The sequence below is a fragment of the Lethenteron reissneri genome, chromosome 12, assembly GCF_015708825.2.
Source record: "Lethenteron reissneri isolate LAM-NWPU_2019-01 chromosome 12, ASM1570882v1, whole genome shotgun sequence".
Lineage (NCBI taxonomy): Eukaryota > Metazoa > Chordata > Hyperoartia > Petromyzontiformes > Petromyzontidae > Lethenteron > Lethenteron reissneri.
The window spans coordinates 8,870,676-8,896,274 of record NC_083790.1 but is presented as its reverse complement, the minus strand read 5'-3'; the positions used below and the strand labels follow the sequence as shown (position 1 = coordinate 8,896,274).

The 25,599-nt window shown below is 47.5% G+C and overlaps 1 protein-coding gene across 2 annotated transcripts in view; it reads left to right on the top strand.

Annotated features, from left to right (window-relative positions):
- The first annotated feature begins 250 nt into the window (after positions 1-250).
- LOC133341866 (prolyl 4-hydroxylase subunit alpha-1-like) overlaps positions 251-25,599 on the top strand; it is a 47,740-nt gene continuing 22,391 nt past the window's right edge. For both annotated transcript variants that reach the window (XM_061550662.1, XM_061550660.1), the window contains exons 1-7: positions 251-467; positions 13,974-14,076; positions 18,222-18,318; positions 19,871-20,016; positions 20,884-21,021; positions 23,302-23,565; positions 25,350-25,591. In XM_061550662.1, coding sequence (XP_061406646.1) covers positions 13,989-14,076; positions 18,222-18,318; positions 19,871-20,016; positions 20,884-21,021; positions 23,302-23,565; positions 25,350-25,591 — 975 coding nt within the window. In that variant the 5' untranslated portion in view covers positions 251-467; positions 13,974-13,988. The remainder of the gene's footprint in view (positions 468-13,973; positions 14,077-18,221; positions 18,319-19,870; positions 20,017-20,883; positions 21,022-23,301; positions 23,566-25,349; positions 25,592-25,599) is intronic.

The window sequence follows — 25,599 nt, the reverse complement described above, 5'->3', positions numbered from 1 at the left end:
CGGGGTGGAACCCACGGCCCTCCTGTGTACCGGGCGAGGTAGTCAACATCTCGCAACCACGGACCTTTAGGACCCCACCGCTTCCAAGACAAACTGCGCTGGCAAACAGCAGGAAGCGACGTTTCCCAACGAGAGTGGAAACGGGGGTGGGTGGGTGGGTGGGGGGCGGATTTTTTGTGCTTTCCGTTTAAAGAGGAAGGGAGGGGAGGGATGAGGGATGGAGAGAGGGAGGGAGGGAGCAGGCGAGATTTGAGAGCATTGACGTGGGCACTAGCCCTGTTAAGGAAGGCGGAAGGCAGCTTTGCTTGCTTGCTACTCTGTCCACTTGGAGCGTGGCTAAAACTGAAACTGTGATCGGCACACACATAGAACGCACACACATACCGCAGTAAACCTAGGGCAACAGCAGCAGCAGCATCATCGTCTAATTGTCAAACGACGTCTTGACTCGGCACGTCACAAAGCAGGTAGGCGTGTTTATAATTGTGTTTGGTCACAACAACACTCGGGCGTGTGAACAAAAAGTGATTAACAATAACTTTCGATTTAAAGCTTTCGTGACTGCAGGGATTCATCTTCTTGGTTCTTTCGGTAAAGTCACGTCGAAGCTGTCTTCCCGACAGACCTGTTCTTCACCTGAGGACGGCTGCTTGCGTTGTGGCCGAAACGTCGTGAGAATAATTTTATTATGTTTAATTTCTATTATTTTATTATTTCCCTTCTACGTGACTTTACCGAAAGAACCAAGAAGATGATTAACAATAGTTACGTTCTGTAAGCATGCCTTGCCAATGCTGCGCTGTACGAATACGATGTATAAGTTGTGTACTGCACAGTGTACGGTTATGTAACGCATCAGCTGTGTAATGGGGTAATAAGCACGAGTTGGTGTGCTGTGCTGTGTGTGTGTGCTGTGTGTGTGTGCTATGTGTGTGTGCTGTGGAAGAGCTGGGTAGTTTGCTACGCTTGGCAAGTCGGAGTCGACTGGCAGTGTTCACTGGAGGGCAGCAGCTCTCTGGAATATTCTGTTGATCCCGCAGAGCAGTGCACTTGTTAACACTGAACACGTGGGCACGATTATTATACAGAGTCTAAATTACACACACACACATGCTGCACATACACAAACATACATTTATACACAGTGTGTTTTACGGGCACTACACACACAATTATAATACACAAAGTGTCTACACGCCTACACTGCACATGCAAAAACAACGTCTATGCAATGCTTGTACGTATACTGCACACAATTGTCATACAGTACACACGATATATACACAAAGTGTGTACGCACACTGCACAATTATTATACACAACACAAATCAGACATACACAATGTGTGTACATACACTACACATAGACTATATACACATACACAATATATACACATATATAAAATATTCATGAACAATACAGTTATACACAATGTGCATACATACACACTACACAGTATATATACACATACTGCACATAAAACACACAGACAATCCGCACATCCGATTAAGCACGGTTGGCCACGTACGGTATAAAAGAAGTTCAACATACATACGTGCTCAACATGTTTTTGTTTACCTTCAGAAGTGTAATGTGTAGTTCAAGTAACTTATAGGGGGAGTGGTGGTGCAGTGGTTAGCGCACTGTGAAACTCGGCACATTGATAAGTTCGATTCACCAGAGGCGAGTAATATCTGAACTAGTCCTGGCGGTCCCCCCCCGCCCCTTCATCCCGAACCATGACCAGCGTGGTGAAGTATGTACATTTCCAACATTATTACAGTATGTTGCATAGAAGGGATGATTATGGCCAGTGGTCGAGACTAACAACGGAGTTGCAGCCAACGTGCACGTGAGAACATCCACCGGGGAGATATAGCCGAGAAATCAACTCGTGTGATGGAAATCGACAGCTTTGGGTTTGCATTCATTCAGCAGTGGATTGATCATGGCTGATGATTATATATATGCCACCTATGTGCGCGCAATGTAACGTTAATACCTTGTTGGGTGTTGGGAAATGAACAACATTCTGCCAATTGAATGAGGGCATTGAGTCGGGGCTATTTGGGCATGTGTGTGTGTGTTTCTTTGGGATCTTGTGGAAGGGAATGCCCCAGGTACACAGCGAAAAGTCTTGTCTTCTCTGTTTATTGGTTATAGGGGCATTCGCATAATTTCCACAAGTCCTCTTTGAGTTCAGGGCAATGTGGATTTTTTGTGGTTGTGCAAAATATGAAGAGGAATTTAGCCCATTAGGACATTCAAAACAGCTGGGACCAGCCTGAAAAATAGTTTTTTTGGAAGGCTCAGCAAATATTTCATGAGCAATTTGTTAAATATCTCTCCCACTTCTGTTCAACCAAGAGTTATAATTGGGTGTACCAAAGTTAGTTCATTGGTAGATCCCATGTGGTGGGTTAAAGCGCGGGTGACTCTCACATCTTCCAAGACGTCTGCACAGCGTGGAAGAGTAGGTCAAAATGCCTTCTAGAGGGGCACATGGTCTATGAATGCCAAATGTGGCGCGTGTGTGATTGTGACAACATTTGGAGCTTTTTTTATCCAGCAGTGGAAACGTACACTTACAGTAACATCAGCAAATACTACACCTTTGCTGACATTTTTTTAAAAAACCGCCTAAGAAGTTGCACGTGTTCTCCAAGATCACCGTTTTTATCCGGCGGTGACGTTTTCAAGTTACAATTAGGTCTGGTACGCAGAGAACCTGGGCCATGTGCTTTGAAGTTTCAGTGGGCAAGTGTGGACGTGCAGGTCATCACATACACTCAGAAAGCCGAGCACCCCCTCAGCCCCAACGCCCGTCCCCACAACGGTCTGGCAGACAGAGTAGCAGACGCATTTTTTTGGCGATATTGGCCGCTGGCAGTGGCGCACAAGCCCACATAATAAAACCGAACACATTGGTCAATAACACTGCGGCCTTGAATGAAAAAAATACAATGGGTGACGTTTCAAGCAACGGTCCTTCTTCATAGCATATACAGCAATAGCAGATAATTATGTCAAAACTGCCAGTCAACCTCCACTTAGTGGGAGGTCGCTCCTTCTCCTTTGCTGCCCACGCAATCTTCTTGGTTCTTTCGGTAAAATCACGTAGAAGTGACTTTACCGAAAGAACCAAAAAGATGAATCCCTGCAGTCACGAAAGCTTTAAATCGAAATTTGCCCGCGCAATGTTATGATGATTTGCACTTAATAGGCACCTCTCGTGAAACTTTCTCTCCAGCAATCTGTGCTGTTGACTCCCTGCCCCTGTTCAAGTCCAGGATAAAGAACTTGTATCTTCTGCCTATGACTGTTTATTTGGTAGAATGTAGTAACCGTCCACATTAAATGCAAGCTGCACTGCTTTTGTAGAACATCTTGAGATGCAGTTGTATTTAGGCACTTATATGAATCCAAATTCTATTGTTTGTATCATCCCACTGGACAAATGAGCATTCCGTGGAGAGGCAGCTCCACCTATATTGGAAGGCAACGGTGGTTGCCCTGAAAGGACTGGCCCTGGCTATATAAAAGTGCAATTGACACAATTGGCCCAAGGCCTCCAATAGAGATGGGCTTGTGTTTACAGTGTCTACAGACACAGCTGAGGTGTAGAGTCTCACATAGCTGAAATGTAGATCTGTCCCTTTTCTACTTAGCACTATACAAATGTAGCACAGACCACGTTTTTACTTCTGTAATTTATGGGAACTTTTTTTGGTTGCATGTGGACAATTGCCTAGCGTGTGCAGACAAGATGTGGTATCGGTTTTGTGTTGGTGCTGCGGTGTGGTTGTGCCGGCACAGTTGTGTATGTCCCCACTCCATTGGTAGACGTATAGAAACTTCAAAGGCCATGTGGTCCCAACCACCATGTGCTCTACCGTCACGACACGGCCATAATTATTCTCATGAAAACACTTAACACCGTTGCCGTGTCCTGAAAGTGTAGTCTTATGTGTTTCCCTTGGCGTGGGTGGATAACAGTTAGGCAATGTTGGTGGCAGGTTTTGGTGTAAGACCCCCCCCCACCCCCACAGGCAATTGGTGGGACTCGGGGGCCAGGGAGTGTAGGGAGTAGACTCGACTGCTTTCATACAACTTAGTAATATCAAGATATCGTGCCCATATCCGTGGATGCCACCACACCGCACCAACACTTTCGACTGCCAGAAACCACAAACTGGTGCACAGTAGGCATGCAACCTCCAAGATCTGTTCCAACATTAGCCCACTATGTGGTTTGAGGTCTTCTGTTTCTAATGAATACCATTTTTTTAATACTTAACATTTTTTTCTTTCATTGCGTATGTCCAATAACAGTATATATACTTATGCAGATCTATATGGAAATGCCTTGAGCTCAGCATGCAGGTCATCTCTCAGAATAAGATTGTCCATGTCACCTCTGAAGAAGTAAACTTTGCCCTTAGCAGATGGTATAACTATGGACATCATCAAAGAGTTGTGAACAATTGTTGGCACGAAATTATGTGTATGGTAGCTTGGGACAGACAAAATATCTACTCAATAATAAATACCACAATCATATATTAATGCCTCAATTATTCTGGTATCAAAAATGGTTATAAAACTGTCTTTAAGAACTATAGACCCCATTATCTTCTTATACTCATATCATAGTTTTGTTTCATTGAGATCATTGGGAACAATTGCAGAAAGGCCCAGGCGGGGTTAGAAAATACAAATGTTAATCGTATTCTGGTAAGGCCTAATAATTGTTAATTACCAATGTGCCTAGACTTTCATAGATTTACAAAAGAGCACTTGACTCGGTAGAAAATGATGCAGTCATCCAAATGCTCATAAATATACAGGGTGCCTAAAAAAAATGTGAACACTTCTGAGAATTTGCAACAATACCACAAGAAATGTGCCTCCGGGCTCTGGAGACCACCTGGAGAAGATTCCAGGCACGTGTTGACAACGATGGTGAACAATTGGGAGACTCTTTGACTTTTTGAAGCTATTAACATCACATTTGTTATCATGTTACAGTGTGTATTAGCAGTTATTTTGCCATTAAAAACGAAAGTCCCATATAAGTGTTGGAACATTTTTGAAGCACCTTATATATATAAAAATTGCAGACAATAGCGGATAATAGGATGAATTTGCCGCGTGACTCAGAAAATGGAACAGCCACACGAAGATCGTTGGAAAAAATAGCAAAATATTTAAGGGGGAGTCAGACAGTGTGATACGTTTGCACTAAAGTTTATTCATAGCAAAATCAGAAAAATATTTCTTGAGCCTGTGCATACTGCTGGGTGGACAGAGGCTGTGGGGGGCATTTAAGAACCCTGCCCCATTGTTTAATCTGGACTTGCTCAAATTGCAAGTCCGGTGTGGTAACCGTTAACGACCCCTGCAGCATCTCCTTCCACAGAATGGCGTGCAAATAAACACTCCACAAAAGGCCATTCGTGCTCACAGTGCCTCTTTAAGGGCTCTAAATGTCACCGAGCGGCTACGTCTGGATTTTTCTCGAGAAATTGGAAGCGGTAGCCTGTACATTGGCTTTGGCTCACATATGGCAAAGTTTGCCGGCCCAAGGGAGGGATGGAGGGAGGGGGGGCTATGCGCTATGTGCACTATAGAGCAAGTGGCGTGGGCTTGCTTCTTTCAGTGGGGGGGGGGGGGCGTCGGAGGGCGATACGACGTGGCAACTTTTTTTCCGCTTCGCTGGCCGTTTTCTCACTTCGACGGTGAACTTCAATTTCCATCGTCCTTCTTCCAAGCCCGAACAAAAAAACCGTCCCATTGTTGCATCGGGTTGGTTGTTGGGATTCTCTTCATCCGCGTAATTCTCTTCCGTGCCCCTTTCTTGCGGCACATCGACCGTTCTCATATCCCGTTCATCCACATTCTTCAGTCTCACCCCCCTCCCTTACTTTGACATTAAACCTACATTTCCATATCTGGCACGTTCTCGTCTGTCAAGAGTTCCAAGGGAGAGGTTATACCATGTGACCAGATGTGCGTGCGTGTGTGTGTCTGATCGTACGGTGGTTAGCCCACTCATCTATGTGTAGTGTTGTTCACCAACACGGAGGCACACACTCTGCACTGGGAGGCAACACTTTTATTGAACAACTTCCCGAGCAGGTAACACTGAACGTAACTCGGGTTCTGTAGCAGGTGATGTGGCTAACTACGGAGACGACGAGACGCGGGACCAAGGCTTGATTCCACAGACGAGCCAAGCTCTAGTCTTAATTTGGAGCTTTCGTGACTGCAGGAATTATTATTTGGTTCTTTCGGTAAAGTCACGTATCAAGATAAAATAATAAATTAAATAAATACTAGCATACGACGTTTCGATTGCAACACAAGCAATCAGTCATCAGGTATAAATTAAATAGAAACACAAATCTAGTATACTTAGAAATGTAATGTAATACAACAGAGAGTCGGATAACATAACAGTCAACACCCTACCTGGTTGATTACGTTCTTCCTGAGAATGCTAAATTTGAGAGAGAGATAAAACACAGAACCAGAGACATATAGACAGACATATAAGTAGAGACAGATATCACAGAGATACATAGAGAGAGAGCAAACATAGAGAGAGGGGGGCGGGGGTGGAGAGAGAGGGAGGGGTTAGAGAAATTAGCATGTCCATGAGTGGTACGGTGAGTGGCAAGGTGTTGGCAAGGTTCTCCCGAGACAGAGCCAAGCTCCCCCCTTGATGCTCCTGGGCGTGGCCTCGCTCCGCCTTTGGCCACGCCCACTTCTAGACCTTTCGCGGAGGATCTCGGCCCAGCATCACGCGTCCTCCCGGGTTCACTCCGGCTACCACCAGGACCAAGCCACCTAGGGCTGGCTGACATGCCGTACCCACTATGGTGCTAGAGGGAGGCTCCAGACGCACAGCTGCACTCCTGTAACAGCAGCTGGCGCGAACACCCTAGTGAGATCGAAGTTTTTATTCCGGCCGCAGACTAAAAATTTGTTGCGCTTGGCCTTAAATCATTGCAATGTGCGATTGTCTGTTCTGGGGAGACAAATGTGGTCAGTTGTGAGTCTACGGCCACGTGCACCGTACCAGCCCCGATGCTCTCGTTAACTCGCTGCAGTTGATATATGGGAGGCTGGAAGCGAGGTTCAAATACCAATCTTGATTTGAAGCTTTCGTGACTTGCAGGAATCCATACTCTTTGCTTCTTGCGGTAAAGTCACGTAGTTGGAAATAAAATAAAACAAATCACGACGTTTCGATCGCAACACAAGCAATCGTCATCAGGTGTGACAACTACAGCAAGAAATTACTAGTTGCCACTGGTAATTGGCAACCTTGGTTCAAATCCAGGCCATGTGTATCGTGGCCTGGATTTGACATCACGCCAGAATATGCAGTGCATTGTACTTGTCAATAACCATGACATCATGGTCGGAAACTTTCACCGTCATGACACGTGCCATAATGTGTTTGGCATTTTCGCACTAAATCACGTCGCACTCTTGCCAATGTCGGCGTTTATCTAGTTTCTCCAGGTGATCGTGAATCACCGATGTACTTACTGTACGTGGAAATGCTTTCACACCGTACGTAGCCAACCGTGCTGATCGTTTGCCAACATATGTGCTCGTGGAATGCTGCTCAGCAGTGAATAAAAATGTATTCCTCAGTTTCAGTTTATTTTTAATTACCCTGTGAGCCAATAAGCTCTTAGATCGGGTTTCATAAACAACAAAAACAACACCACCGCTTCTCCGACATACACAGCGAGTATGAGACTGGTATCAAATTGCTAACTTTGCCAATAATATATTTATATTTATTTTGCAGCATCTGCGCATTAATGTCAGTGACGTGATCAATTCACGCGAATGTCGCGACCGACGTGATACAGGGAAGCGGGCAGTGTGATGGAGACAGCTATTCATTCATTGCATCCACTGCTTGTGGCAGTTCTACACAGTTACATTTGTGTAAGTCACCAACCGTTGGAATTTTTGCACACAGCGTTGGTGTACGGTGCTTTTTCTGGAAGATTTTGCTGTTTTTTCATGGATTTTTCTGTTTGCGCATAGTCACTTTAAGATCTTCTTGGTTCTTTCGGTAAAGTCACGTAGAATTGAAATGATAAAATAATAAAAATAAAACAATAAAATAATTCTCACGACGTTTCGGCCACGACGCAAGCAGCCGTCCTCAGGTGGAGAGCAGGTCTGTCTGTTTTATTTTTATTATTTTATTATTTCCCTTCTACGTGACTTTACCAAAAGAACCAAGAAGATGAATCCCTGCAGTCACGAAAGCTTTACATCGATATTCACTTTAAGATGTTTCTTGTTCTTGTTCATGTTTTAGTTTTTTGTTTGTTGCGGTTGCACCCGATTCAAGAGCCGAATGGCTCACAGGGCTATACCAAATAAATGAAACTGAAAACTGAAAACATTATTTGGCCTCACCGTAGAAATGTAGAATTCCATCGTGAGTGCAGCTCCAATTGGACATTGGTGCAAACAAATCTTCGCAGCTCATCGGCTTCCTCCAGTGTAAATAAATATTCTGATTCTTGGTTCTTTCGGTAAAGTCACGTAGAAGGGAAATAATAAATAATAAAAAGAAACCATAATAAAATACAATTCTCACAATAAAAATAAAACATAATAAAATCCAATTCTCTTGTGAGAATTGTATTTTAAAATCCAATTCTCTTGTGAGAATTGTATTTTAAAATCCAATTCTCTTGTGAGAATTGTATTTTGTTATGTTTCGGTAAAGTCACGTAGAAGGGAAATAATAAAATAATAAAAATAAAACATAATAAAATACAATTCTCACAATAAAAATAAAACATGATAAAATACAATTATCTTGTGAGAACGCAAGCAGCCGTCTTCAGGTGGAGAACAGGTCTGTCGAGAAGGCAGAGTCTTCAGACTCTATATATAGGGACGGCTGCTTGCGTTGTGGCCGAAACGTCGTGAGAATTATTTTATTGTTTTATTCTTATTATTTTATTATTTCCCTTCTACGTGACTTTACCGAAAGAACCAAGAAGATGAATCCCCTGCAGTCACGAAAGCTTTAAATCGAAATTTAAATATTCTGACTCTAAAATATTCGGAGGCATCTCTCGTGCGAGTTTCACGCAGCGAGAAACTCGACGCTTTGACTTGGCAGCACGTGGCAGCAGTTGGGAGGCACAGGAGTCGGTGGATGGTTTCGATTGTTGTCGAGATCTCCAAGTCTGCTGGGATTTGAGGCTCGGGGAGATGGCAGTACATTCAACCAGCGGGTTCACGGACCCACGTGTGCATTCCTCGAGTGTTAGTCACTGGTATAACCCTTGAGTTGTCTCCGTGCGCTCGTGTTTCCTCCCACGTACAACAACACGCGCTCGCACTCATTAAACATCCCAATGGAGGATCATCTTTAATCTTGAAACTTCGCGAGACTTTCTTAGGTTAACGATTATAATGCATTGAAACATTACATCGATGCACTGCGCATGTTTTTGGTGGGTGGAGCGGCAATGCAGTGGTTAATGCCAGAGGTGGGACAAAGTCATTGTTATGCAAGTCCAAGTCGAGTCTGAAGTCATCAAATTCATGACTCGAGTCTGACTCGAGTCCAAGTCACATGACTCGAGTCCACACCTCAGAGGTGGGACAAAGTCATTGTTATGCAAGTCCAAGTCGAGTCTGAAGTCATCAAATTCATGACTCGAGTCTGACTCGAGTCCAAGTCACATGACTCGAGTCCACACCTCAGAGGTGGGACAAAGTCATTGTTATGCAAGTCCAAGTCGAGTCTGAAGTCATCAAATTCATGACTCGAGTCTGACTCGAGTCCAAGTCACATGACTCGAGTCCACACCTCAGAGGTGGGACAAAGTCATTGTTATGCAAGTCCAAGTCGAGTCTGAAGTCATCAAATTCATGACTCGAGTCTGACTCGAGTCCAAGTCACATGACTCGAGTCCACACCTCAGGTTAATGCACTGCACTATGAAACCATCGACCTGAGTTCGATTCCAGCCACCAACCCACTCGTGATCAAGCAACTTCCATTGCTGGCACGGCGTGGGTTGCGGAGGCTTTCATCCAGCAGCGGATCGACAAAAGGTTGGCACAGTAGGGGAGCACAGGAGGTGCATCAGCCACTCGTCTCGGTCATCTCAGTCAGTCGACCCATGGCACTTGGGTTTGCCCCGTGACCTCCTGCCAGCGGGCGTTCGACACTTCACGTGGCCTCAACGTGCACATGGCCTGGCACAAGCGTCGTGGTGAGGTCACCGCCACTTAGTGGCGAATTGGGGCGGTTGTTGTTGGTGGTGGTGGTACGTCTCGATCAGTCCCGTGCCTCGACCTCTCAATGATCGCTCTGTGACCCTGCCCGCCATCTCACCTCTCTCCTGCGAGCTGCTCCCCTCAGCTCCCCCTCACCTGCCCGTTCACGTTCCGCAGTGGAGACAGAGAAATACGCCACGGAAGGAATGTGGCCTTGGGCTTGTGGAGAGGCGTGTGACACCGCTGCCGTCGTCGTCGTCGTGAATCGAGGAGGAGGCGGAGGGAGGCCCCGGGGGTTTCGTTTAGTTCTGGGTTCACAGAGCTGGAGGAATGTGGAAGGGGAGAAGTGAGAAGGTGGAGCGGGGGGAGGACATGGGTGGAAAAAACCCGATTTTTCCAGCGGCAGGCATCGTGTTTTTTCTTTAATACAATTAAACCCGATTTCAGGGAATTAAAACCTGGTTTAATGAATACGAAACTCTGATAGGCTTAGGCTGCTTCCTCGTCGGTGCTGCTATCGTACTCGGGGGGGCCGTCGGGCACGGGGTAGTCGTAGAATGCGGCGGGCAGGTTGGTCTTGATGAACACGAGGAGCTTCTCCTCCACAATCGTGGGTGCCAGTGAGTTCCTTCGCTTGGAATGGATGAAGCCCATCGTTGAGAAGTGCGGTTCTGCAATTAGAACCAATTAAACCGGATTTCTTCCAATCTCAGATGATCGGGTTTAATATAAAAATACAATTAAACCCGATTGTAAAAAACCCGACTGTGCCACCCTTGGGGAAGGGTGGTTGTCTGCTGCTCGTTTGAAAAGGCAGCTGTCTTGGCAAGGCCCGATTGGGTCGGGGGGGGGTGTAAATGGGACATGTGTGCAGGGTCGAAAAACTTTTTAGAGGGACCCATGAATAAAATACACGTGACTTTTTTTTATCAGGAAAAAGGTAACGTTTTATTTATGGTATTGTTTAAATATGATTGTATGTATTCATATTATTTTCACATCGAGGCATCTGCAAACCACAAGCAGGGAAGGCTGCCAGCACCGGTGCCAACAATTTACCAAACTCTGTGGTCGTGTATTGGGATATTTGGCCATCTCTATTAACCCTTTCCCATTCCGATGACGTACGTGTACGTCGTCGGTTCTTCCGATTCGATTCCGAACGGAATTGAACGGAATCGAATCGGAAATACAAGGCCACGCGGCAGGGCATGTGGCACAGTTTGGCGCCAGCGATTGTCGCGTGCGGTCGTGTCGCCTGGTTCGCTGCGATGAGCGCAGCACCACATCTTTGAAAAACATCGGCGCGACGCCCCTCTAAATAAAATCAACGCCGAACCGCTCGCGCGATCCGAGATTGGGCCGGTGAACGGGACACCATCCCTGCAACTTGCACACGTCTCTGAATGGGACAGGGTTAATTTAGTGTTGATATATTGCGGTGAGAAACTGGAGTGCCTGGAGAAAACCCACGCTTGCGAGGCGCAGAGGTGACACTCGATCACCGTACGAATGGATGTTAACCCGCTTGCTGTGTTGCCATCACACCCTGGCTGTGTGCCAGGAGACAGTGACCTCGACAGGCACGGGCAGCGAGGGAGTTTCCATATTTGTGTGATCCACTAACTCAGTAATGAAGATGACGAAGTCCGTCTCTTGCCGTTGAGACGTTAAAGTCAGCGTTGGGCGAACTGAAAAGGCGCTTTTGGTAGGGCATCATGACATCGCCTGCAGGAGGTGGTGGAACTTCACTGGCTTCTCTCGGTCAGTTTTACACGTAGTCGGTTTTAGTGACCAATATTGTCCATAATAGAGGTTTTTGTGTGAGATCGCGTAAATTTAAATGTGTCGTTAAACCTGCCACCACCCGACACAGCCAATAAAGTAAGGTTTGTCACGTAAACAAAACATGCCACTTCGTTACTAGCTCAGCACACTGGTGTGTTGGAGAGTAAACCCATCTAAAATTGTCGATGTTGTGGGTTTACTCTCCAACTCACTGGTATGCTGTGTCGGGTGGTGGTGGGTTTAGCGACACGTACGGTGCGAAAGAAGTTCAACATACGTACATAGACTCACACAGAGACCCATAGACTCACACAGAGAGCCCTAGTTTGTTGTCCTTCCCACCGCACCTCCGATCAGCACGGTTGGCTTCGTACGGTGCGAACGAAGTTCAACATACGTACATAGACTCACACAGAGACCCATAGACTCACACAGAGAGCCCTAGCTTGTTGTCCTTCCCCCCGCACCTCCGACCAGAACGGTCGGCTTCATACGGAGCGAAAGAAGTTCAACGCACATAGTGGAAATTGCCAAGCGGCAGCCATGAGCAGCACGTGATCGCAATGACAAACGCCTGCACGAGGATTCCGCTTTGAACGGGTGCCCGCCTCGCGTTTCTCAAGGGACTTGAGCACAAATCCCGGTCTGAGATTGGCTCGGCCCAATCATCATCCTTCTGGGGGGGGGCGATAAAATAAATACCGCTCTGCAGGAAGTCAACAGTGGTTGTCCTATGGGAGAGACTGGTCATCTTATGTTATGTAAAAATGATTTATATAGCGCCTTATTCGAGGCACTTTACACAGACTTAACAATGGTGGAGATGAGCTGAATGAAATAGATGAGAGGGAGCAATTGGGGCAAATCTGTGATGTGCGAATTCGGTGAAAGCGAAAATGATGGCAGTAAATGACGACGAATGGATTTAATTAATGGGGTTAATGATTGAAAGCCGTGTAATGAGAATATGAGGAGGGAAAACTAACGGTGGCGGTTATGAGAGAGAGATTAAGGGGTCGTGCAGTGCTCTGGGGAATAGAAGTGAGTTTTGAGTGCGGAGCGGAAACCTGTGAGCGAAGTTGACTGTTTATTGTGGAGGGGAAGTTTGTTCCGGCGAACGAGGGGCAAGAAGAGAAAAAGAGCGACAGCGTGGATTGAGCACAAGGAAGAGGAGGTACAGAGAGAGAGAGAGACGGCAAAGATTAAGAACGTAGAGGGCGAGAAGGCGACGCAGGAAGATACAAGCGTGGCAAGATACGGTGGGGAAAGACCATGAAGGGATTTGTCGACCAGGGTGGGGCAAATTGCATTTGGACGATCCTTGGAACTGTGTCATTCCTAATGAATTGCGTTCGCAACGTGAGAGTGTCAATGCAACTTCAGCCAACATTACCGCTGCGTTTCTATGTAGACGCCCGTCCCCCAGGGCTGTGGTCTCCACCAAAGTAAAGTCGAATTTCCACGAGGCCACCAATCAAGGTGAATGTCACCCCGAGCTGGTTTGGGCAGGTAGACCTCGTGACAACGCGGTGGGGCGGCCCAGCCTTTCATTTAAAAAACGGAGACATTCACAACCGCAGCAAGGAGACCGTAGTCGTGAAAATTCTGACATTTCCCACACTTTGACCTTTTGATGATTACAGCGATGATGATGATGGTGATGGTTAGCAGCACTGGGACTGTGAGGGATGGCATCAGCATGGCGACATAGTGGATAGAGAATTCAGCAGTGACTAGACAATATATGTATGTTGGACTTCTTTTGCTCCGTACGTAGCCACACGTGCTAATCGGAGGTGCAGATGGTGACTCCAATGACGGTGATAACGGCTGCGGTGGTGGCCCGCGACGATTTGAAAATGAGCTAATCGGAGTGTGTCACTCGCACTGTTTCCTGCGCGGGACAGGGGTTGGGCCCCATCATGACGGCCAGCGGCGCTCTCCTCAAATGGCTTCTGTTGGCCGCGTTGGTGATGCAGCACGGCACGGCCGAGGTGTTCACGTCCATCGGTGAGATCCGGCCTTGGTGTGCCCACTTCACATTCTCTCGCCACGCGTGTTCAGGCCACGCTTGCAGGATGTACCTCGGCCACAATTGCGAAAGGGTGACCGAGGTCCGTGACGTCCGAGGCTGTACACACACACACACACGTCTGTGACAGGATGTTTTTTTACGCTGTTTTCCATTTGTATTGTGTTCGCAGTACATTATGTAAATAATTTACGTTTTTTTACTCTTGTAATATCCTGCAACCGCCGCCTTTTTATTGCCAAACATGTATAAAACTTATTCCTTTTTTCTCGTACTTTGATATTGCCAAAAAGTCCCATGATATAGCTGGTCACCCCGAGCTATAAATGCTCTGATACGTGCATGGTCTTTGTACTGTTTGCCTTTTGGCTTTCTCTAGTCTGACACTGGTGAGACTAGGCCGTAAAGAAGGCTGTCTCTGGTGTAGGCCAATCAGTCGCAAAGACAATGCCCATCTATTATCAGACCATGTTTGTTTGCATGTCCACCACAAGTCCTGTGTGTGGTTAATGCAGACTTGATTCCTTGCAAAAAGGTTTTTATTTGGTGTTTGAACATCTTAACACCTCCTGTTTTATTGCCAGAAAGGGTCAAACCTTTTCTTATTTCAATCTTGATTTGAAGCTTTCGTGACTGCAGGAATCCATACTCTTTGGTTCTTTCGGTAAAGTCAAACACAGCAGAAGGACTGCTGATGTAGGAACTCCTACGTCGGAGCAGTCCTCCTGCTGTTTGTTTCACACCTGATGACGGTTGCTTGTTGTTACGATCGAAACGCCGTGATCTATTATATTTTCTCTACCTACGTGACTTCATCGAAAGAACCAAAGAATATGTATTCTTTTTTCATACTTTCATACTGCCAAAAAGGTCCCGTGATATAACTGCAATTCCGCGTGGCTTGTATTGTTGCTCTGTAGACCGAGAGATTGACGATTGATGATTCGGTCGCCGCGTTGATGGCATTCGTCGCGATTTCTCACTTGACAAAAGTGCGGCCTTATGAAGGCTGCCATCTTCCACTTCTGTGTGTGCAGTCATTAGTGACTACACTGAGGCCATCAACTCCCTACACGTGGCAACCCGGTTTATAATCGTGGGTGCCTGCCCAGATTCGGACCGAAAAATCTCTGCGGTTCTAGCCCCAGCACTCTGACCCCTGAACCCCGTGGCAACCATCAGCAGCTGTAGGCCGCCATGTTTAATGCAGCATGGGTGCTGCTGGGCCATCTCCAAACCCTGTTCTCCCAGGAGGCTGCGTGGGCCTGTTTGTTGTTGTAACTTTCTGACCCGTCCCTACTGGACAGCTGTGAAAAAGATCTTCATAGCTCATCCCATTTCCCCAGGATAAATAAAGCTTCTGATTCTGTTTGTTGTCCGTAAAACTTGAGACGGAGATAAACCGCTTGCCTGACCCCGCGTCCACGGCACGCCGCTGCTTCCTCTAGCGCCCACCCTTGCGTTGCCTTTCAGACATTAAAAGGTCGCACTCATTACACACAAAGTGCTCGCTGCAAATTAACCGCAATACCTCGCTGATCTCGTTTGTCAAGTAGCATAAACCATGACACAGGCTCTGGTCATCCTAGCAGCAGCGGCTTTTGCCTTACCATTGAACTCTGCATCGTGCATTTTCAGATACGCTTCTGCGGCTGTCTGGAACACTCTTCCTTCTGATATTAGAAAGCCATTGGGAGCGATGCACTTTTAAATCAGGATTGAAAACTCATCTCTTTCGAACTGCTTCTTGTGTTTAGTTTGTTGTCCTTCGCCCACACCTCCACTTAGCACGATTGGCTCTGTACGGTGCAAAACAAGTTCAACATACATACATACAAGCCGCTGTGACCTCCGACACGCATTCGATTTTAAAGATGGTGATTTCGATTGAGCAAGCGAGAGGGCCGGGGGGGGGGGGCCCTCTCACCGTTGTTCCGCGCCACCGAATTGGCCATCGTCGCCACACGTGCTTGGCGCAGAATGCACTTCATGCGAAAAATGCACGGCAGCATCCTTACATTTTGTATGTGGTGTATGTGTATTACTTAACTTATTCAGAATCATCAAAACGTCAAAACTCCCCGCGGCAAAGCGTTGTGTGCGTTGTGATCTGCCCGAGACCCCGCGGGGTCGGGGGGCGAATAAGCAGAGTGAGGAACAGCGCCCTAGCCCGCTGGCACTTACGTTGCGGAAACAAATGGTGCTCGTAAGCTCGAGCCTCGATACATTGTCCAGCTAAATATACAGGGTGTCCCAACGAGGCATAGTACGCCTTTTAGGATTTGCAATTAGGCAGCCGTTTTGTGTTGGCTCAGTAAAACTACACGCACGCACACGCTTACTGGACGGTGTCAACATGCCATCTTACACGCGTCTTTCCTCCAAACCTCCAAAGACAAAGATCCCCCCTATAGCCTGAACAGACTGTTGGGGCAAGTGCTGTTAGCGAGTAGCACCTATGAAGGCCGGCACGGCACATGGAGGGGGTGGGTGGCCAACACCACGCCGGGCCGTCTTTGTCTCCCCTGTGGCGATGTTTACACACCGCACCAGGTACTAATTTGAGGCTGAGTCGACCTAGGGGAGGCCCAGAAGCGATTGAGATAATCGTCACCGACTGTTGGCCGTGAGCGGGAATCGAACTCGGGTCAACCGGCTTGGTAGCGCAGCATAGCGCTAACCACGACACCACCGCTCCCCACAAAAACCTCCACATGCTAACACGCACGCACACACATACAGTACTGGGCAGTATCAACATGCCATCTTGCACGCTTCTTTCCTCGAAACCTCCACGTGTCCGCCAGTGCTTTGGCGACGCTCGTCGTTACAGGGATTCGGGAGTCCCAGGTGTTCGCCGGCATCTCGGTTGCGATTATTTCAAACACTTCTTCCATTACGTTTTAGCCCACGTCCCCTACGTGACCAATACCTGTTGCATGCAATGAGGGTACTTTCTCACCCAATTTGCGTGCACTGTGCTATGAGGATAACCCGATTCCAGTGAAGAAGGCCTTTGAGTCGATTTCCTGGGGACTGCTCATCATGACTGCTTTTCACACGTTCAACAGTTTCTCCACACGTGGTGTTTAGGGTTGGCACCTTTTTCACTGTAGAACAAAAGTAGACTTAAGAATAGGTTTTACCCTTTCTGGCAATAAAACAGGTGGTAAGATGCTCAAACACCAATTAGAAACCTCTTGAAAGTTATGTTTGCATAAACCACACATACTCGTGGCAAAATATGCAAACACGTTAAAACCTACTCTGATCTTTCATCATTTTGGATACTGGCAAAAAGGTCCCATAAACCTCGACTTATTTTTCAGTCCGCCTCGGTCAGTCATTTCCTGTCAAATCCTGCCACCTGAACACGTGCCAAATCGCGGACTTGTTTGGGTCAAATCCAGACAGGTGGCAACCTTTTTCACTGAGGGCCTTGCCAGCCATCATTCGATTCTTCATAAACACACCACGTGTTCTTAAAATTCCGATAGCGGCCCAAAATGCTCCACAATCCTGCGGATAATCCTCCAATGACGGTTCTTCAGGGTGATGAATAAAATAAGAATAGCCTTAACCCCTTTCTGGCACTAAAACAGGTGTCAAGATGTTCAAACCACCAAATAGACACTCCTATTGCAAGGCATCAATTCTGCATTAACCCCCACGTACTTGTGGCAAACATGCAAGCAAACATGCACTGACGATATATGCCAGCGGTCGGGAACCTATGGCTCGCGAGCCATATATGGCTCTTCCGGTGACGGCATATGGCTCCCAGACAATTTTGAGTTGAAAAAAAAAGCAGTTTGGAACTGATTTTAAAATACTTGTGATATTGCTTAATAATGCTGTGTCATTTTAAAGTAAACAGAAATTAGTTTTGAAGATACATTTCACGGGTCACGGGTCCCGTGACCAGAAGTCGCATTAAAAGTAAGACATATTTAATTTATTATACGTAAAAAATACTATATGGGTCTCAATGAAATATATTTAGAAATATTTGGCTTTTATGGCTCTCCCAGTCAAAAAGGTTCCCGACCCCTGATATATGCGCATTGGCCTTGAAATGGATTCGTCGAGACTTTGACCGCGAGCTCCGCCTCGCTGTGTACAGGGCACATGACCGACCTGCTGTACGTGGAGCAAGAGCTACTCAGTTCGCTCGAAAAGCACATCGCCGAGCAAGAACTGCGGCTGCAGAGAGTGAAGCGGTACGTGTTTGTGAAGGGTTCATTATCGTGTTTTACTCGCCCCCACCCACCCGCCCCTCCCGAGCAACGGAATAAGCAAACGTTCGCATGCATTCTAGATTTGAAGCTTTCGTGACTGCAAGGATTCATATTCTTAGGTTTTTTCGGTAAAGTCACGTAGGTAAAAAAATTAAAATTAATAAAAGTTAAATAAAAATAAAATCACGACGTTTCGGAAGCAACACAAGCTTCCGCGTGTTTCAGCCGCACCGAACCTCACAAAAATAATATTCAGGGCCTACCTTGGCTCCTCCCACCCTCAACCAGTATATATAAAAATACGGTTTTCCTATAATTTCTCTAACTTGATACAGCTATCGTGCTGCGACTGTTCCACCTGAAGACGGAAGCTTGTGTTGCTTCCGAAACGTCGTGATTTTTATTTTATTTAAATTTTACTTTTATTAATTGTAATGTTTTACCTACGTAACTTTACCGAAAAAACCTAAGAAGTTCGCATACATGTATTCTTCCCTCTGGACCCATGTTACCGACAGTATTCCAATGTGTCCCTTTCTCAGTTTTTTTTGCGGGTCAGTTTGTTGTCCATCCCTCCACACCGTACGTACGGTGCGAAAGAGGTTCAACATATGTACGCACAGCCGGGGGATAAAAGGGAAGGGAGGTGGCGGTGGAGAGGTGGTTTAAAAATTCTGCACTGAAGTTGACGACGCTGGCGGCAGCAAGGTGTTATTCCCTAACGGGGACAACATTTTTAGAAACTAGTCATTTCTCTTCTTGGTTCTTTCGGTAAGTCACGTAGAAGGGAAATAATAAAATAATAAAATAATAACAATAAAACATAATAAAATAATTCTCACGGCGTTTCGGCCACAACGCAAGCAGCCGTCCTCAGGTGACTTTACCGAAAGAACCAAGAAGATGAATCCCTGCAGTCACGAAAGCTTTAAATCGAAATTTAACTAGTCATTTGTTTCTTAACCCATAGCTAAAAGCTAAACTAAACTAGTTTTTAATTTACCAGGTAAGGCTCACTGAGCTATACAGCTCTTTTTCAGAAGCGACTTTGCCACAAAATGACAGCTCAACGAGAAATGACTGATCACGTGGACATTTATAGCAGCCAAATGCTCTGAACGCGTGGTGTTGATTATAAATGTGCAGGGACAAACCGGAGGACCTGGAGAAAAATCTACACGACCACTGGGAGAGCATATGAGATGCCCCAGCACTGTCAAAGAGAGGCAGTAGGAACAATGGTGCGAGTTAAATCCCCACCCCAGCCAGCCTCTATCCACCCAGCAGTTCAAACGTGTGCAGCACAGTCGATCGGCAGGTGGTGCGGTAAAACACGGCTACTGCCGCGTCTTCCAATGTGGGTACGTTTGTTGAACTTATTTCGCACCGTGCTAATCGAAGGTGGACAGGCGTGGAAGAGTAGGCCAAACTCCCTCTTGAGCGGCTATCTGGAGCTCGTTCTGTTGGAGACTTCTTCCGCGAGCGGTGGCACGAGCGGCCAAACCGCAGCGCGTTGGTCCCGCGTGCCTTGCAGGTGGAAGGAAATGAAAGATGCGGAATCATACGTCGCCACTTCGGACCCCGAGGGCTTCTTGGGCAATCCCATCAACGCCTACCACACCATGCGCATGGGGCAGCGCTGGGCGGCGCTCGAGAACTTCCTGCAGGAGTCAGCAGAAGGTACCGGAGGATGTCCCTGGGCAAGGAGACGGGGCTCTGCCTCGAGCTGGTTTGCGATAGCCGTTCGAGCGCCTGACTTGCCAACGTTGGGCCCGATCTCGTCAGATCTCGGAAGCTCGGCGAGTAGCAAACGAGGCTCAAGCGCAGGCATGAGCCTCGTTTGGTGCTTGAATGGGACGCTGTCTGGGAATGCCAGGTGTGTGTCGGCATGGCGTGCAAGGTGGACAGGAGAGGGCAGTACGGCAGTAGATTCTTGAATCTATCTTTGCAGAGTTTTGAGCGTCGCCCCTTGTAAGAGTGGGTTTTAGTTTTTTTTCTTCCCGTTTACTGCTCTATGCAGAATGCTTCTCAAAACGGACTTGCTTAGTCCTGCATCTCTACGCAGGACTTGGCAAGGATTTCCTGGAAATAAAAATTATTATTTATATTGTGAGGATTTTATATTATTACTATCACCAGTGATGTTCTAATTGTGATAGCGAGCTCGTGTGGAGACGGTGACACATCGTGGCAGCTTGGTAACGGTCAGTAGAGCGCTGCCAGAACTTGCTGTGGTGAGCTTCTACTGTGCGGTGTGTGGTTGACTGTGCGGTGTGGTCTGGATGACCGTGCAGTGTGGTTGACCGTGCAGTGTGGTTGACTGTGCTGTGTGGTTGACGTGCAGTGTGGTTGACGTGCAGTGTGGTTGACCGTGCTGTGTGGTGTGGTTGACCGAGCAGTGTGGTTGACTGTGTGGTCTGGATGACCGTGTGGTTGACCGTGATATGTGGTGTGATTGACGTGCCGTGTAGTTGACCCTGCTGTGTGCTTGACCGTGCTGTGCGGTGCAGTTGACCGTGCTGTGTGCCACCGTGCCTCATCGTGCAGGCTTCGTGTTGCGGCTGGCCGAGCGGAGGGCGCTCTTCCCGAGTGAGGAGGACCGTGTCGGGGCGGCGCGTGCGCTGCTGCGCCTGCAGGAGACCTACGCACTCGACGCCGTGCTGCTGGCCTCGGGGAAACTGCCCGGTGAGTCTGGTCGCTCCGACCGCAGCTGCGCCCGGCACCGGAATGTGTCCTGTTCAGAGAAGACGAAGACCCAGCACACAAAGAGCTCGTGCAGATGCCGAACTGTGTACGTTGTATGTTGAACTTCTTTCGCGCACAGTACATAGCCAACCGCGTTAATCGGAGGTGCAGGGGGGGGGGGGGAAGAAAACAAACTAAAAACTAAAATTTATTCTAAAGAAATTAGTTTTCAGTCTGGATTGGAAATTCCATAGCTCCAGTGGCTTCCTAATATCAGAAGGAAGAGCCTAGCTAGGCTGTGTGCGTTTTATAACGCTTTCTACCCACCTAAGCTTTAAAGTGTTCATGCGTGAGCTGTGATTGTCCGTCCATAACTTGGTGGGGGGGGGGGGCACTACAACTCTTGTAGTGATATAATCCGATAACAATGATACTTTAGTGGAAAGTTGCGTTATCCTTTTAAAAACTGATAAAAATTTTTATCAAAGTGTTGCCCAAAAATTTCGATTTAAAGCTTTCGTGACTGCAGGGATTCATCTTCTTGGTTCGTTCGGTAAAGTCACGTAGAAGGGAAGTAATACAATAATAAAAATAAAACATAATAAAATAATTCTCACGACGTTTCGGCCACAACGCAAGCAGCCGTCCTCAGGTGAAGACACTGTCTCCCTGACAGACCTGGTCTTCACCTGAGGACGGCTGCTTGCGTTGTGGCTGAAACGTCGTGAAAATAATTTTATTATGTTTTATTTTTATTATTTTATTATTTTGTAGACTGAATCCAGAGAAGGACTCTCTGAGAGTCTTTACCCATGGCACCCAAACCTGTCAACCCACACGGTTTACCCCGTATTCTTGTACAGGGAAATTGAGTTTTCAGGTCTAAACGGCGTACAGCCGTTTCAATACGGACACATTTTTTTGTCTATTTGTTTGTGTTTTTCCCTTGTGATGGGACTTTTTCGGATGAACGTTGAGATGTATAAGGGCACATGGTGACCAATAAAGTCTGAGTTGATCTGTAATGAGGTAGGGCACTGATAAGGGGTTGGCAGGTATGTGCAACCTGGCAGTTCACCAGCATTCATTGAGACGCTGCGTGTGTGCTTGTACTTGACGCTGCTGAAATGATGCACTCCTAGAAGGCTGTGGGCCGACGGAGGGTTGTGTAAGATTTACTCTTTTTGATAATAGGGTTTTCCCCTTTTTTCTGGCAACAAAACAGCTGTGTTAAGATGTTAAAACACCAAACTGAAACCTTTTACAAGGAATCATGTCTGCATTAACCACAATGCTTGTGGTCAGAATGCAAACAAAAAACATACTCTGAAAATGTATGCATTGCCCTTGAAACTGATTGGTCCACACCAGAGACATCTTTCTTTTGAGCCTCGTCTCAATCGGTGTTAGACCAGAGGACGCCAAAAGGCGTACAGCACAAAGACAAAGCACTATCAGAGTAATGAGAGCTTGGGTGAGCATCTACATCATGGGATCTCCTTTGCCAGTACCAAAATATGATAATAGAGTTTTCCCCTTTTTTCTGGCAACAGTTTGGTGTTTTAACATCTTAACACCTGTTTTGTTGCCAGAAAAAATGGGAAAAACCTATTATCATATTTTGGTACTGGCAAAGGAGGTCTCATGATTTAATCTTTTTGTTTAAAGCTCTGCTTTGTTGTAGGTATCCTCCACAGCGACGCTCGTGTTTATTTCTAGTTTTTAAATGTTGTTCTAAGGGGCGTGTAATTTTCCCTCACGACCAAACTTATCAGGTAAGCCAATGAGTTAACTCGGTTCACTCATTACACATATACATGTAAAAACCAATTCACTTTTTTGAAATTTGTCTGACTGCAGTCTCTGATAACGTTGCTTAGTAATCTATGACTGCTTAATTCTAAACTAAACAATTTTTTTTTCTATGAAACAATGTTTTTATTTTACCAGCTAAGGCCCACTGAGCTGTACAGTTCTTTTGCAAAACCAACTTGGCCACTAATGATAGCTCGACGAAGTGGCTTATCACGTGGACATGAATAGCAGCCAAATACTCGAAATGCATATTTCTATATGTGGAGAGAAAAACCGGAAGAACCCGAAGAAAAATCCAGGGTCGGGATAGAACACACGACCTCCTGCCTACCACGGCGAGAGAGTTAACATGCAGTCTCATTAATGTCGTCTCATCGTGCTATACGATATCCTATCGACATCGCCGCGCTGTGGTGGGTCATTGCAGTCATCGTCGGCCACCCATCCCGGTCTCTCCTGCCGCAGGCGTCCCGATTTTGTCGGCCTCCGCTCTCTCCGCCGACGACTGCTTCTCGCTGGGCCGCCTCGCCTACTCGGAGGGCCGCTACGCCCGCGCCGAGCCGTGGCTGAGCCACGCCCTGAGGCAGCTGGACGCCGGGGCCCGGGAGGGAGTGGGGGACGAGGGCACGGTGGTAGCTTCGGACGTCCTCGACTACCTGAGCTACTCCGTGTACCAGCTCGGCGACGTGCAGAGAGCGCTGAACCTCACGCGGAGGCTCGCCGCGCTCGGTACGCAAGCCCTGGCGTCCGTGGCGACGCAACCCCTTGCGCGGCGACTCCCGAGAGGCCCATATACTCGCACGGAGACACCCACAGCAGTTTCACACAGTTACCCACAGACTCACAAGGAGACTCGCAGGCTCACACAGAGATCCACAGATTCATGTTGAGACTCACAGCCTCACAGAGAAACCCATAGACTCACACAGACACCCATAGACCCACACAGTTACCCACAGACTCACAAGGAGACTCGCAGGCTCACATAGAGATCCACAGATTCACGTTGAGACTCACAGCCTCACACAGTTACCCACAGACTGACAAGGAGATCCACAGGCTCACACAGAGATCTACAGATTCATGTTGAGACTCACAGCCTCACACAGTTACCCACAGACTCACAAGGAGACTCGCAGGCCCACACAGTTACCCACAGACTCACAACGAGACCCACAGGCTCACACAGAGATCCACAGATTCATGTTGAGACTCACAGCCTCACAGAGAAACCCATAGACTCACACAGACACCCACAGGCCCACACAGTTACCCACAGACTCACAAGGAGACTCGCAGGCTCACACAGAGATCCACAGATTCATGTTGAGACTCACAGCCTCACAGAGAAACCCATAGACTCACACAGACACCCATAGGCCCACACAGTTACCCACAGACTCACAAGGAGACCCACAGGCTCACACAGAGATCCACAGATTCACGTTGAGACTCACAGTCTCACAGAGAAACCCATAGACTCACACAGACACCCATAGGCCCACACAGTTACCCACAGACTCACGAGGAGACTCACAGGCTCACACAGAGATCCACAAGTTCACTTTGAGACTCACAGACTCGCAGAGAAACCCATAGACTCACACAGACACCCATAGCCCCACACAGTACCCACAGACTCACAAGGAGACCCACAGGCTCACACAGAGATCCACAGATTCATGTTGAGACTCACAGCCTCACAGAGAGACCTATAGACTCACACAAACACCCATAGCCTCACACAGTTACCCACATACTCACAAGAAGACTCACAGGCTCCCATAGATTCACACAGCGACCAATAGACTTCTCCAAGTGACCCACAGACTCACCCAGAAACCCATAGGCTTACCTCCACATATTCAGCATGGAAAGTGCATCCTCCTGTACTGGATGGCACAGGGGAGTGCATCGCACCTGCATCTGTTAATCTGGCTGCACGGGCGCCGTGAGAGGTCACAGCCGGTAGTTTCTGGGGTCAAATGCAGCGACATTCCCATCGCCGCTTACCCGGAGGTTGCCCATGGGTGTAAAACCGAATTTTCAACTCGCGAACCGAATCCATCCAGGTCCCGTTACTGTGGACCTCGATGAGGAACGATTTCAGCGAATTACCTTCTCATGCCGGTACTGGGCGTAAAGGCCTCCTGCAGAGGGCAACGTTGGCCTACTCTTACACACTGGACAGACATCTTGGAGGAGGAGTGATTACTCACGCGCGTTGAGGAGAACGATCTCCCGACTGACCGTTTCACCGCACCCACGTCGCATCCACTCCGTGTCCAAACCACCACGCTGCCAGATCACAACGCTGCAACTATTTTTGCATCTGTCCGGGCACTGCTCCACTTTGCAATAATTCTCTCCCATCGCCATTATAAACGTCGCTCACCTCAACATACGTGATCACTTTTTACCCATTGCAACTTTTATGGCGCTGTACGTTCTCTCCGGATTTTGCGTGTCATTCCTCGCCGTTTTGCCATCGGTGGCCGTGACGTTTCTCCCAGACCCCGACCACCCAAGAGCGCAGTCCAACCTGCACTTCTTCGAGTACGAGATGGCGCAGGCCGCGGCCGCGGACGAGGTGACGGCAGATGACGAGACGGAAGGGGAAGTTGCCGACGACGACGACGACGAGGAGGAGAACGCGACGGTCCCTGACGGAGTGGAGGGCCACCCCAAGGGCGACGGCTACTTCTCGGAGAAGGAGGAGTACGAGCTGCTGTGCCGCAGCGCCAGCGGCCTCATGGTAGGGGT